The 14518-nt window shown below is 41.7% G+C and overlaps 1 protein-coding gene across 1 annotated transcript in view; it reads right to left on the bottom strand.

Annotated features, from left to right (window-relative positions):
• The window catches only part of PDE8A (phosphodiesterase 8A), a 487954-nt gene extending 484916 nt beyond the window's left edge, over nt 1-3038 (bottom strand). The window contains 1 exon segment of the mRNA XM_030189604.1: nt 2666-3038. Coding sequence (XP_030045464.1) covers nt 2666-2719 — 54 coding nt within the window. The 5' untranslated portion in view covers nt 2720-3038.
• Between the last annotated feature and the right edge of the window lie 11480 nt (nt 3039-14518).

The raw sequence follows: 14518 nt of genomic DNA, 5'->3' as shown, positions 1-14518 counted from the left end.
TATGCTGGTCTTTGCCTGCTGGCATTTCTTCTTGCTAATTTGGTACTGCTTTGCACCTAGGCTGAGAGGTTGACGAATCTCCCCACGAGCTTCTCTCCTGTTTTATGCAATATGGATACATCGCAAAGACAAAGTCACATTGAAAGGTTCATGTATCCAACTTACATCAGGCCCTTTAAATTTCAACAAAGTCAAAAAGGCCATGAATCTATTCATCTTTACCTGAACTCTGACCATTTTAGTGCTTAGCTTTGCCTATATTTTGTACGATTGACCCACAGAGATAGTAAATATAATTATATATACATTAATACATATGTTTTACAGAGGAAAATGCTTAAAAACAAGGCATACCCCTAGCTTCTTAAAAATAAATAAAGTGCTTAAAACGTTTACCTGGTTAGGAAAGAGGGTGAGGATAAAATGGGAGATATTGCTATGCGCCACAGAAAATGGAAGAATGACTTGCCCTGCCCTCAAGCTACAGCATAACTCAGCAGTACTATAAGTGATTCAAGGGCACTGTCAAGCCCCTAGAGAAGCCCAATGGTTAGAAGCAGGTTCTACAAATCAGGTTTCTTTTCAGAGTTATTATAAAGCTGCCTGGCAGGGGGGGGGGGGGGGAAATCACTCCTCTGAATATTGTGAAACCCACCCAGTAATCAGAGCCCTAATCAGAACTTGGAAACGAGTTAGTTCATACCTAACCCTAGAGAGGATACAACTAGTACTAACTATAGCAAAAAAAACAAAAACAAAACGATTTTCTAAATACCATAGAAGCCCCTTATTTAAATGTAACCAGTGAGCATCAGAGCTGAAGAAAGGGCCTGGGCCAGTCTTCAAAGCTTGTGCAGCACATCAGGTCTGGGGCAATTTTTATATATTGGTGCAGTGAAAAGGTGTCACATCTGCATATGGTTCTCTAGGACCAAGACAGCTACTGCAAATTTGCACCCCGGACCTTACAAAACTGCCTTTCATCTGTTCTAAGCACCAATTAATTTCAGATAACATAGACAAATAAAATAAAAGAAAGGAAAACCACACGATTCCTTTTTTTTTACTGGATTAACTACATTTTTTGAATGCTTGGGAAGGCTGAGCCTTCCTCTTCAGGTTGCTTATGAGTGGACCAACAAACCCATACGACTTTATCCAAGTAATTTCAAGTGCAATGTCACAGCTAATTTCATAAAAACAGTTGTGCCAACAAGACAAGTAATTTGCTAGAAACAAAATGTCCCAGCTTTATTGTCGTGTTAGCTATGGCCTCTGCGGCTACTTTATGCAAATAAGTTATTACAGCATAGCCTTATCATTTCTTTTCAGTTATCAACACCTTGTATTAAAAATCAACGTATCTATCTGAAAAAGATTAGGTTGAAATGATAGTAAGTTCTAAACTACGACACAAGTAATGTTACTAGTAAGATATTTTTGCCTCCCCATTTTAACAGCAGTATATTTTAGCCTTACGTAACACTGAGATATTTCAACGTGAACAGTTTTGCAGCGAACAAGACAGACTTGCTTTTAAATTGTCTGTTTCTTTTACGCATCTACCTACTGCTGTGCACTAATCACTATATACCACGTTTAAACAGTATGTAGTCGTTGCTTCTGCATAAGAATTTACATCAACCAGAAACTCGCTTCTATATGGTATCAAATATTAATTGAAAGTAATTTTACCAACTAAAGGATAAACGTCCTTACGTAACGAGGTCTTTCAGTTTCTTAATAGTTTACAACAGGATGAGAGGAGTACAAACATGTTGATTTGCCCAAACTGGAAACATGTCAGATTTCAAACACAGGAAATAACAAGATCTTTACAGGATGTCAACGTTTCATCTAGTTACCAGGGGAGTCTCAAAAATATTTGCTCTATACACTGTAGTAGACCTTTTAAATGATCGAAGGGTAACGAATAGCCAAAAGCAGAAACATTTCGCGCGATTTACCAATAAAAGAGGTCTGCACCTAGCTTTCCATTTTGAAAAACATGCTCGTATAATGCAAGGCGAATTAGCCGTTCAGTTCTGCCGATGGCGCTTAACTATAATTGATTTTATTATTTTATGTTATTTATTGTATTTGTATCCCACATTTTCCCACCTCTTTGCAGGCTCAATGTGGCTTACAATACATCATGAATAGTGGAAATATATGAGAAAGTCAACGTTTAGTATTACAGAAAATTTTGGGGTAAACATGATAATGACACTTGTGCTCCACAGACTGTACAGTGCGCTGTAAAACCCCATCCGTTTCGGTAAAACTCGTCAGATTTCACACAACTCATCTAATTGTGCAGCAAACGCACACAGTTTAAAACTTTGCACTCATAGCTAATGCCATCAGGACAAGACGAGCTTCTTCTTCACCCAAGCACTTGGCACCGCGTCTAATGGTCTAAAGTCAAGGTAGCAAAAATGTGCTTGGCAAGCCTACTTTTTTTTTTTTGCATTTTAGCCTTCGAAAATTTCATTTTGAATAGATATTAACTAACTGTCAGCAAAGCGTGAATAAAAGTCGAAACAACATTCCATTGGGGAACTCATATCTTAACTAGACGTTCTTAACGGGATCGTATTTCTCCTACGTTTTAAAAGTACCGAAAGACACTTTGTACAGTCAACACACATACTTGTTGTCTCACCTTCCACCAAGGGCCATTGCTCGTTTCCAAAGTTTTAGCTGCTTTTTCTTCCATCTTCTCTCAATAATATTGCCACTACAGTTCCCTTCAAAAAGTTCGGATTTTCAGGATCCAGCGAGCCAAAACCGTCCCCGCCAAAAGAAGGAGTCAAGACCTAACCATCCAACCAAGCTCACGGGGTTTCAGAAGTCTGGCTCATTCCAGTAGCAGCAGAGCAGCTTTCATCCTCACTCGCGGTTGGAGCCAAGATCCCAGGGTCACAGAGCTCCTTGTTGTTTTTCACAGCTTGGACTCGACTGGGGGGGCTGAGCTGACAACACTTGGCGTCAACCGATCCCTGCTCAGGTCTGAACTACTTGTGCTGCTGCTGCAGAGCAACTGGGAAAAGCCTCGTCGCCTACATTAGCAGCAGCAGCAGCTCCGGAGAAACTTGACAAGCCGGACCGGTGCGAATTGAATTTTCCAGGCCACGCCCCTCCGCGCTGGGAGTTCGTCTGGAGCTCGAGACCCAGAAGCCGGGTCACCCGGCAACCGAGGCGCGCGCGTCACTGCAGGCAATAAAGTCAAAGCTCCTTTCAACTTATTACCTGGGCGGGTAAATATTGTTTGTCAGACGTCACGAAAGCAAACTGCAGTAAGTTCTTATCTGCCCGCTCGTTTTCCTTGGTCGGCTCTTCTCCACGTACAGCAATTGAATGCATGCTGAACGTCGCCTTCATCGTGGAGTTACATTTTGTATGAAAAAGCAGCGTAAACCCTTTGGGACGACATGAACTCACATATATATACTCTTCATAATTTTGTCTTCTTTGTAATTTCGATTACAGAGGTGTGGAGTAGCCGTGTTAGTCCACTTTTAAAGGTAATCAATAGAATTAAATCATGGGAAAAGAAAATAAGATGATACCTTTTTTGTTAGATATAACTTAATACATTTTTTGATTAGCTTTGGAAGGTTGCCCTTCTTCGGCAGATCGGAAATAAGCAAATGTGGTAGATGACAGTATATTTATAAGTGAAACATCCAAGCATCTCATTGACAGTCTAACAGGGGAACCTCTTACCCACCCCCACCCTGTTAGACTGTCAATGAGATGCTTGGATGTTTCACTTATAAATATACTGCCATCTACCACATTTGCTTATTTCCGATCTGCGGAAGAAGGGCAACCTTCCAAAGCTAAATCAAAAAATGTACTAAGTTATGTCCAATAAAAAAGGTATCATCTTATTTCCTTTTTCCTTTTTTATTTTGTTTTATTTCTATTCATTTTGATTAAAATGCATGTTCAAAATATACCAGTAGTTCCCTAAAGTTGTTCCAGAAATTAAAGTTACCTTTTCTTGTCTTCTTTCACTGTGGTGCCTGCATGCCTTTCTTTCAGACATGCATATGGCATTATTTATGTCTATGTGCACAGTCTGACAAGTACAATCCTAGAGCAAAGGGAGGAGATAAAGCATTGTAAACACTGGCTGATGTTTCATTTATGTGCTGCTAAGTACAAATAAATACAGTCTAATACATGTCATCATAAGAATTATTCTTGTGTATAACTTATGGTCCTATTCCTAAATAATTTAGTTAGAACATTCAAAATATGCACTTGTATATGTTAATATAGGAAAATGCACCTAACAAACATAGGACAAATAAAAATAACTCTACATAGAAACATGACCGCAGATAAGAGCCAAATGGCCTATCCAGTCTGCCCATCCTCAGTAACCACTAATTCCTCCTTTTCCTAAGAGATCCCACATGCCTGTCCCACGCTTTCTTAAATTCTGACACAGTCCTTATCTCTACTGCCTCCACTGTGAGGCTATTCCGTGCATCCACCATCCTTTCCATATATCCAAAAGTGTAGGATTAATAAAAAAAAATTGACCTATGAAGTCTTTTAAGCATATTCATAAATTTCCCAAAACAACCTCTTTTGGTGGGGCATCCACACCCTGGTGGGCCACTGGTCCCTGCAAACCCCTAGCCCCAATGTAGAGCAAATAATGAGTTTAAAAGTGTCTCCCTGGAATCTCCTGGGGCAGTGGCTCCCAAACCTGGTGCTGGAGGCACCCCAGTCAGTCAGATTTCAAGATGCCCACAATTAATATTCATGAGAGAGATTTGCATGCACTGCCTCCACTGCATGCAAATGTATTTCATGAATATTCATTGTGGATATGCTGAAAACCTGACTGGCTGGGGTGCCTCCAGGACCAGGCTTGGGGGCCACTGTTCTGGGGACCTTAGCCATGGTAAACTAATGTACCCCCTCCCTCATCTGATATAGACCGTAAATGAAAAAAAAACCTACTGCCAGAAGCCCCACCTGAAGTTCCATCCTTAAACTGACAGCAACTGAGGGCTGGTCCTGGACCCAAGTTCACCCAAGTGGTTTGGAGGATGTGGGGAGCAGGAGCATTTGCTGCTGTCCTGATGGTGTATTCTGTCACAATGGATGCCACCACCCTCTAGCAGTACAGAAATCTGACTAAAGGAGGGTGACATATTTTCTGACTAATGTCTGCTCTCTAGGCTTTTCCTTCAGATAAATTAGACTGCAAGAAACCTGCTACTATTCTCCTCAGCTCTGCAGAATTCTGATTCAGCATTTGGGACCATTTTCTCTATAGCTGCCTTTGGCCTACCTCCCCCCCACTGCCTTTTTTCTCTGGTCTGGAAGAATGAACGAAAAGTCTTGCTGATCTGAGTGTATAAAAAGGCTTCTCTTGTCCTTGGTGACTTCAACATACATGCTGACGTTCCTAAATCCCACCTCAAACAGGATTTTCTTTGCTATTTGAGGGGTCCTTTTACAGAGCGGCAATAAGCCCAACGCAAGCTTACTGCTCGCTCTTTTAGGACTACTGCCAGCCCAACGCAACCGCCGGGAGTAATCACACCCCAAGCATGCACCATTTCCAAGGGAAAAAGAAAAACCCCGGAAATGGCTTGTGCGGCAGTTACCCGGTGGTAATCGGTATCGCCGTGAGCTGCTCGGTTACTGCCGTGTTAGCACCGGAGCCCTTATTTCCACCTCAATGAGTGGCAGTAAGGGCTCCCCATCGCATGACCATCCTGTAAGAGTTCTGTTACCGCATGGCCATGTGTGCCTGGGGTCCTTTTCCTGCAGCTTGGTAAAAGGACCCCACGTGACGTAGGCCTTTTTCTTTTATCTTCTGGATCTACGCATACTTTTTAGTACCAATGTTTCTGCTAAGCAGTGCACACACACACATATGAACCTTGCATACATGACAAATATAGTGTGCACATGAAAATATAATACTCAACACATTTTAATTAGGTGTAATAAAACAGCACAGAGAAACCAAACTATTAGCCTCTGCCTGATCTTAAGTTGTCTTCCACCTTTACTTTTGCTTCAGATTGTACTGTTCCCTCTAAGCTAGGGTTTCTCAACTAAATCTTCACAACACGCCAAGCCAGTCTGGGTTTCAAGATATCTACAATGAATATGCATGAGAGAAATTTGCATGCATTGCCTCCATTGTATGCAAATCTATCTCATGCATATTCATTGTGGGTGTCCTGGCTGGGTGTGTCCCAGGGACTGGGTTGAGAACCCCTGCTCTAAGCTGAGCAGGAGCCCTCCATCTACAGTCCTGCCAATGGTGGGTGCTGTTTCATTATCATATTTCCAATAGTGAGGGAACCTGCAGAACTCTAGGGAACCTGCCTGTCCCTACTTAGTATCACCAAGTATAGTGGGTGTGTACTAAAATCCTTTTACAGTACCATCTTCCTTTTGTTTTAATTTTTATTCTTAGTCCTCCCTCTCCTAATATGGTCTAATTCAATGAGACATAATATTTAAGTTTCTTTGTATGTTTTTCCTGTAAATACACCCATTTTAATAAATGAAGCATTCTGTATTTGTGAAAGAATAAACCAACAAAATTTGCTTGTTCATCTCTTCTTTATTCTTCCTTAAATTTGAATTTTAAAAGTACTGCCCGGAAATTTAGAAAAATTCAAAAGTCTGGGCTGACCCAGTCCCCAAGCAGTCCAGATTTTTGGAAATGTACAGTAATTTCATTTAAATTAGGATATTTTCAAAGAATTACCAGAAATGATTTCCCTCCAGAGAAGAAGCAGCCTAAGGATTAGAGCAGAGGGCCTGGGACCTGGAAGGCCCTGGGTCAAATCTCACAGCAGCTCCTTGTGGCACTAGGTAAGTCACTTAACCCTCTATTGCTTTGGGTCCGATGCTGGGCAGGTTCTGTCAGCAATGTGAATCTTGGTCCTGCTTCCCTATGTTGGGCAGCTGCAGCATAATGATAGTTTGCAGTTTGCACTGCCCAGGAGAAGGCAGTGGCGAACCATTCCTGTATCATACCAAGAAAACCAAAGGGAAGGGGGTGTCCCTAACTGTATTGTCACAAGGAGTCAGTTTGACTCAGGGGCATATCTATATCTGGATTTCCCTCCTGCTTCATTGGGCTTCCAACTTAAATACAAACCTCCTTCTAGTGGCATTATGGTGTGAAGAACCTCCATTTTAAGCTACCTGAGATTTTTTTTTTTCCTTGTTCCAATCCTCATCCCATTTGCCTTACTTTAATCACTGAGGTAACAATGAGAAAATGGAGAGCAGGCCTTACATCCTCTAATATTTGCTGGCATTGTAATGTTGATCAGGATTCCTTTTCTCATATTATTTTTTTTTACGAAATTTTATTGATGACAAATCCATATAATAACTCATAAGTAGACAAAATTCCAGTGTCAGAGAACATGTGATGGCATTAAGCCGAGACCGTCATCAAACGTTTCCATTTCCCCCCCCCCCCCCCATCCCTACCCCTACTTATTTCTTCTGTGAATTATGTTATACATATGATTGAGCAGAAATGCAAACCTTTACATTTTTACATAATAAAGTCAAAAATGCAATCCAAACATCTGCTTCATATCCATTCTCTATGTACCTTATACTATGAGTTTATTTTGTTAGGCAGACTGGATGGACCATTCAGGTCATTATTTGCTGTCATCTACTGTGTCACTATTGGGTCCTTTTACTAAGTTGCTTTACAGAAGTACATACGTATTGCCATACTGGGAAAGACCAAAGGTCCATCGAGCCCAGCGTCCTGTTTCCAACAGTGGCTAATCCAGGTCACAAATACCCGGCAAGATCCCAAAAATGTACAAAACATTTTATACTGCTTATCCCAGAAATAGTGGATTTTCCCCAAGTCCATTTAATAACGGTCTAAGGACTTTTCCTTTAGGAAGCCATCCAAACTTTTTTTAAACTCTGCTAAGCTAATTGCCTTTACCACATTCTCTGGTAACAAATTCCAGAGTTTAATTACACACTGAGTGAAGAAAAATTTTTTCCGATTTGTTTTAAATTTACTACATTGTAGCTTCATCACACGCCCCCTAGTCCTAGTATTTTTGGAAAGCGTGAACAGACGCTTCACATCTACCCATTCAACTCCACTCATTATTTTATAGACCTCTATCATATCTTCCCTCAGCCACCTTTTCTCCAAGCTGAAGATCCCTAGCCGCTTTAGCCTTTCCTCATAGGGAAGTCGTCCCATCCCCTTTATCATTTTCGTTGCCCTTCTCTGCACCTTTTCTAATTCCACTATATCTTTTTTGAGATGCGGCGACCAGAATTGAACACAATATTTGAGGTGCGGTTGCACCATGGAGCGATACAAAGGCATTATAACATCCTCATTTTTGTTTTCCATTCCTTTCCTAATAATACCTAACATTCTATTTGCTTTCTTAGCCGCAGCACCACACTGAGCAGACCGTTTCAACATATCATCAACATCGACACCTAGATCCCTTACTTGGTCCGTGACTCCTAATGTGGAACCTTGCATGACATAGCTATAATTCGGGTTCCTCTTTCCCACATGCATCACTTTGCACTTGCTCACATTAAACGTCATCTGCCATTTAGACGCCCAGTCTTCCAGTCTCGTAAGGTCCACTTGTAATTTTTCACAATCCTCCCGCGATTTAACAACTTTGAATAACTTTGTGTCATCAGCAAATTTAATTACCTCACTAGTTACTCCCATCTCTAGGTCATATATATATATGTTAAACTACTACTACTACTATTTAGCATTTCTATAGCGCTACAAGGCGTACGCAGCGCTGAACAAACATAGAAGAAAGACAGTCCCTGCTCGAAGAGCTTACAATCTAATAGCAGCAGTCCCAGCACAGAGCCCTGGGGAACCCCACTAACTACCCTTCTCCATTGAGAATACTGACCATTTAACCCTACTCTCTGTTTTCTATCTTTTAACCAGTTTTTAATCCACAATAGAACACTACCTCCTATCCCATGATTCTCCAATTTCCTCTGGAGTCTTTCATGAGATACTTTGTCAAACGCCTTCTGAAAATCCAGATACACAATATCAACCAGCTCACCTTTATCCACATGTTTGTTCACCCCTTCAAAGAAATGTAGTAGATTGGTGAGGCAAGATTTCTCTTCACTAAATCCATGTTGACTTTATCTCATTAATCCATGCTTTTGAATATGCTCTGTAATTTTGTTCTTAATAATAGTCTCTACCATTTTGCCCGGCACCGACGTCAGACTCACCGGTCTATAATTTCCTGGATCTCCTCTGGAAGCTTTTTAAAAAATCGGCGTTACATTGGCCACCCTCCAATCTTCTGGTACCACGCTCGATTTTAAGGATAAATTACATATTTCTAACAATAGCTCCACAAGCTCATTTTTTAGTTCTATCAGTACTCTGGGATGAATACCATCCGGTCCAGGAGATTTGCTACTCTTCAGTTTGTAGAACTACCCCATTACATCCTCCAGGTTTACAGAGAATTCCTTAGGTGCTAATGCGTGCCTACTGCAGGAAAAATGGCCTAACACAGCATGCGCTAAAGCGTTCTGTGTTAGCTTTGCCATCTGTGCATGCTAGGCACTTGGTAATTATTATTTTTAGAGGGGACATGTCAGGGACATTTCTATGGTCTGTGCCTCAGCACTGGTAGAGAGAGATAGAGCAGAAGAACGTAAGAGTAGCCATACTGGGTTAGACCAAAGGTCCGTCTTGCCCAGTAACCTGTTTCCAAACAGTGGCCAAGACAGGTCGCAAGTACCCAAATTGTGGCAACATTCCATGCTACCAACCCCAGGGCAAGCAGTGACTTCCCCAGACTATGGACCTTTCCTCCAGGAATTTGTCCAAACCTTTTTTAAACCCAGATATGCTAACCGCTGTTGCCACATCCCCGGCAAAGAGTTCCAGAGCTTAACTATTCTTTGAGTGAAAACATATTTCCTTCTATTTGTTTTAAAAGTATTTCCATGTATCTTCCTTGAGTGTTCCCTAGTCTTTGTACTTTTGGCATGAGTAGAAAATCAATATACTTCAACTTGTTCTACACCACTCAGGATTTTGTAGACCTCAATCATATCTCCGCTCATCTGTCTCTTTCCAAGCTGAAGAGCCCTAACCTCTTTAACCTTTCCTCATAAGAGAGGAGTTCCATCCCCTTTATCATTTTGGCCACCCATCTTTGATCCTTTTCTAATTCTGCTATGTCTTTTCTGAGATATAGCGACCAGAACTGAACGCAATACTCAAGGTGCAGTCGCACCATGGAGCGATACAGAGGCTTTATAGTATTTTTGGTCTTATTCACCATCCCTTTTCTAATAATTCCTAGCATCCTGATTGCTTTTTTGGCCACCGCCACACACTGAGCAGAAGATTTCAGTGTATTATCTATAATGACACCTAGATCTTTTTCTTGAGTGCTGACCCTCAAGGTGGATCCTAGCATCAGGTAACTATGATTTGAATTATTCATTCCAATGTGCATCACCTTTTATTTGTCCACATTAAATTTCATCTGCCATTTGGATGCCCAGTTTTCCAATTTCCTAAGGTCTTCCTGCAATATTTCACAGTTGATATGTGTTTTAGCAAATAGTTTTGTATCATCTGCAAATTTGATCACCTCACTCGCCGCTCCAATTTCCTTATCATTTATAAATATGTTAAATAGCACCGATCCCAGTACTGATCCCTGCTGCACTCCACTGTTCTCCCCCCCTCCATTGAGAGAAATGACCATTTAACTCTACCCTCTGTTTTCTGTCCAATAACCAATTCCTAATCCTCAGCAGAACCCTGCCTCCTATCCCATGGCTCTTTAATTTTCTCAGGAGTCTCTCATGAGGAACTTTATCAAAAGCTTTCTGAAAATCTAGATGTATTACATCAACCAGCCCACCTCTATCCTCATGTTTATTCATGCCTTCAAAGAAATAAAGCAAATTGGTGAGGCAAGACTTCCCTTGGCTGAACCCATGCTGACTCTATCCAATTAAATCATGTTGGGGAATCCAAGATGGCTGCACGCACTTGTGTTTAGCTGCACGCTCAGATTCCTATCGCAAGTATGCCTAAACGGAGAGGGAAAAGTACTGCCCGAACTACCCCAATACCTCCCTCTATTCCTGGACTGATGGATCGGTTCGTGAGCTTGCAGGGGACTGCAGCACAGGTCAGGAGTGGACCCTTGACAGGCACCGCTGTTTTGGAGGAGTCGATGACGTCCCTCGGGCTGGAAACAACTCTGAGCCCCGACCAAAGGGCTCCGCCCCCGCAACCGGTGATCACAAGCTCACCGCTTCAGGGAGAACAGGGGCCGACGCAAGGACGCGCTACAACCCTACCAGCTCTGGGAGATCGATTCCAACTTGATGAGGCGGGACAAGCCGGATCGAGCAAAGTAATGGGGGCAATGGACGATGGTGAAGAGCAAGTGGAGATTCAGGAAGTCGTATTTCCAGCAGAACTAACAAGACAGCAGAGGTAACGTTGGATTCCCTATGGGAATTAATGTCCCAATTGGGGAAACTGTTTATTGCTCAAACTACTAACCAGCTTATAATCGAACGAGAAAAACGCCCAAGTTCCGACCTAAATCGGGAGATGGGCGTTTATCTCACAAAAACGAATAACGCGGTATAATCAAAAGCCGAATTTGGGACGCTTTCAACTGCACTCCGTCGCGGATGCGGACAAAGTGGACGGGGGCGTGTCGAAGGCGTGTCAAAGGCGGAACTGGGGCGTGGTTATCACCCGAACAGAGATGGGCGCCCTTCACCGATAATGGATGCGTTTGTAGCTAGAATTTAGGGCACTTTTCCTGGACCCTGTTTTTTCACGAATAAGGCCCCAAAAAGTGCCCTAAATGACCAGATTACCCCTAGAGGGAATCGGGGATGACCTCCCCTGACTCCCCCAGTGGTCACTAACCCCCTCCCACCACAAAAAAATGATGTTTCACAACTTTTTATTTTCACCCTCAAATGTCATACCCTCCTCCCAGGCAGCAGTATGCAGGTCCCTGGAGCAGTTGTTAGGGGGTGCAGTGGACGTCAGGCAGGTGGACCCAGGCCCATCCCCCCTACCTGTTACAATTGTGCTGCTTAATGCTTATTAGTCGTCCAACCCCCCCAAACCCACTGTACCCACATGTAGGTGCCCCTCTTCACCCCTTAGGGCTATAGTAATGGTGTAGACTTGTGGGCAGTGGGTTTTGAGGGGGATTTGGGGGGCTCAACACACAATGGAAGGGTGCTATGCACCTGGGAGCTCTTTTACCTGTTTTTTTGTTTTTGTAAAAGTGCCCCCTAGGGTGCCCGGTTGGTGTCCTGGCATGTGAGGGGGACCAGTGCACTACGAATCCTGGCCCCTCCCACGAACAAATGCCTTGGATTTATTCGTTTTTGAGCTGGGCACTTTCCTTTTCCATTATCGCTGAAAAGCAAAAACGCCCAGCTCACACATTGGCGAATAAAACATGGGCGTCTATTTTTTATCGATAATACGGTTCGGTCCGCCCCTTCACGGACCCGTTCTCGGAGATTAACGCCCATGGAGATAGGCGTTTCTGTTCCATTATGCCCCTCTAAGGGGACTCAGAAAATAAAATTATTAGAGCAAAAGATGGAACAAACTGAAAAATTTCACCAAATTTTGGTAACTCGTATGGATAAGGTAGAACAAGACTTTAAAAAAACTGAAAATCTTCAAATGATTATGGTAAAGGATGTTACTAATTTAAGATTGAAAGCAGAAAACGAATGAGAACTATATGAGAAACCTTAATTTGCATTTTGTAAACTTCCCAAGAATTCCGATGATTCAACCGATTGAAATGCTGAAAAGATACGGGAAAATTTGGGAATACCACAGGAGAATATTCCACCTTTCACTAGTCTATTACCTACCTAACAAGCAGATTACTCAACAAAATCAACAGGAACAGAGACTTGAGAACTTGTCACAATTTCTAGAGACATCAGATACTGAATTAGCCACAGCAGCCACTCTTGTGGCAACTGTGGCTTTACCACATGATAAACAGTGGTTGTTCTCAATGTTTTGTAAGCATAGGGAAACACTGTTTTTGGGTTTAAAAATTTCCTTGTTTCCTGATCTCTCTAGAGAAACTCAACGTAAACGTAAACAGTTCCTTATTATGAGACCAGCGATTCAACAGTTAGGAGGTATTTTCTTTCTGAGGTACCCATGTAAATGTATTGTTAGGATTGATTCTGTTAAGTATGTCTTTCTAGACCCTTCCCAGCTCTCGGCTTTTATAGCGTCTAAAAGAACTTCAGGTAGCCATGACGAAAGAAAGCAATCCCTTCATAAGTGCAGGATTTCTTATTTTCTTTAAATTTTCCTGACTCTCCTCATAATCTAGAATCTTGGATCCCCCTTTTTTAGGACTTGAGTGTTACATCAGACATTGGAGCCGACTCTGTGGGTGCTGTGGGTGCTTGAGCACCCCCAATATTGAGAAAATTCCTTGTATGTGTCCAGGGAGGGGCTATTTCCATTGGGCTTAGCACCCCCAATAATTTTGAAAAGTTGGCTCCTATGACGTCAGAAGTATACTTATTTTGGAATAATGTTAGTACTATTATTGGTTTGTTAAAGTTATATTCCTATGATGTAACACTATCCTTCAAGGTTTATCTTGAATTAATGTTTGTAACATGCATAAAGAAATTTTTTAAAAAATCATGTTTGTTTATGTGTTCCATAATTTTATTCTTTATAATTGTTTCCACAATTTTGCCTGACACTGATGCCAGACTTACCAGTCTGTAATTTCCCGGATCACCCCTAGAACCCTTTTTAAAAATCGACATCACATTGGCCACCATCCAAACTTCAGGTACTACGGATGATTTTAACAACAGATTACATATTACTAATAGCAAATCAATATTGAATACAAAATGAAGAATATGATCACTGGAAAGAAATTTCTACTAACATTCTATTGGTAATATAGACGCCAGATATATTAGGTAACCGGACATTACAGCGAGTAGTTTTGAGTATACTGATTTTATTCTTGTTTTCCAGAGAATGAGATAGATAGAGAACTTCCCCTGATGAAGCGGTAGTGAAACGGGCTCCCATTGGGATTGTTCCATCATAAGATAAGTCTCTCTCTCACGCTCAATGATTGAAATACAAGGGTTTTCAACTGGATCTGTTCAGGACTAGGGGGCACGCAATGAAGCTACAAAGTAGTAAATTTAAAATGGATCATGTAATTAAACTCTGGAATTCGTTGCCAGAGAATGTTGTAAAAGCACTTAGCTTAGCGGGGTTTAAAAAGGTTTGGCTAGCTTCCTAAAAGAAAGTCCATAAGCCATTATTAAAATGGACTTCAGGAAAATACACTGCTTATTTCTAGGATAAGCAGCATAAAATGTATTTTACCATTTTGGGATCTTGCCAGGTACTTGTAACCTGGATTGGCCACTGTTAGAAACAGGA

Source organism: Microcaecilia unicolor, chromosome 1, assembly GCF_901765095.1.
Source record: "Microcaecilia unicolor chromosome 1, aMicUni1.1, whole genome shotgun sequence".
In the NCBI taxonomy this organism is placed as follows: domain Eukaryota; kingdom Metazoa; phylum Chordata; class Amphibia; order Gymnophiona; family Siphonopidae; genus Microcaecilia; species Microcaecilia unicolor.
Note: the sequence above shows the minus strand (reverse complement) of the source record. Positions and strands in the feature narration are given on the sequence as shown.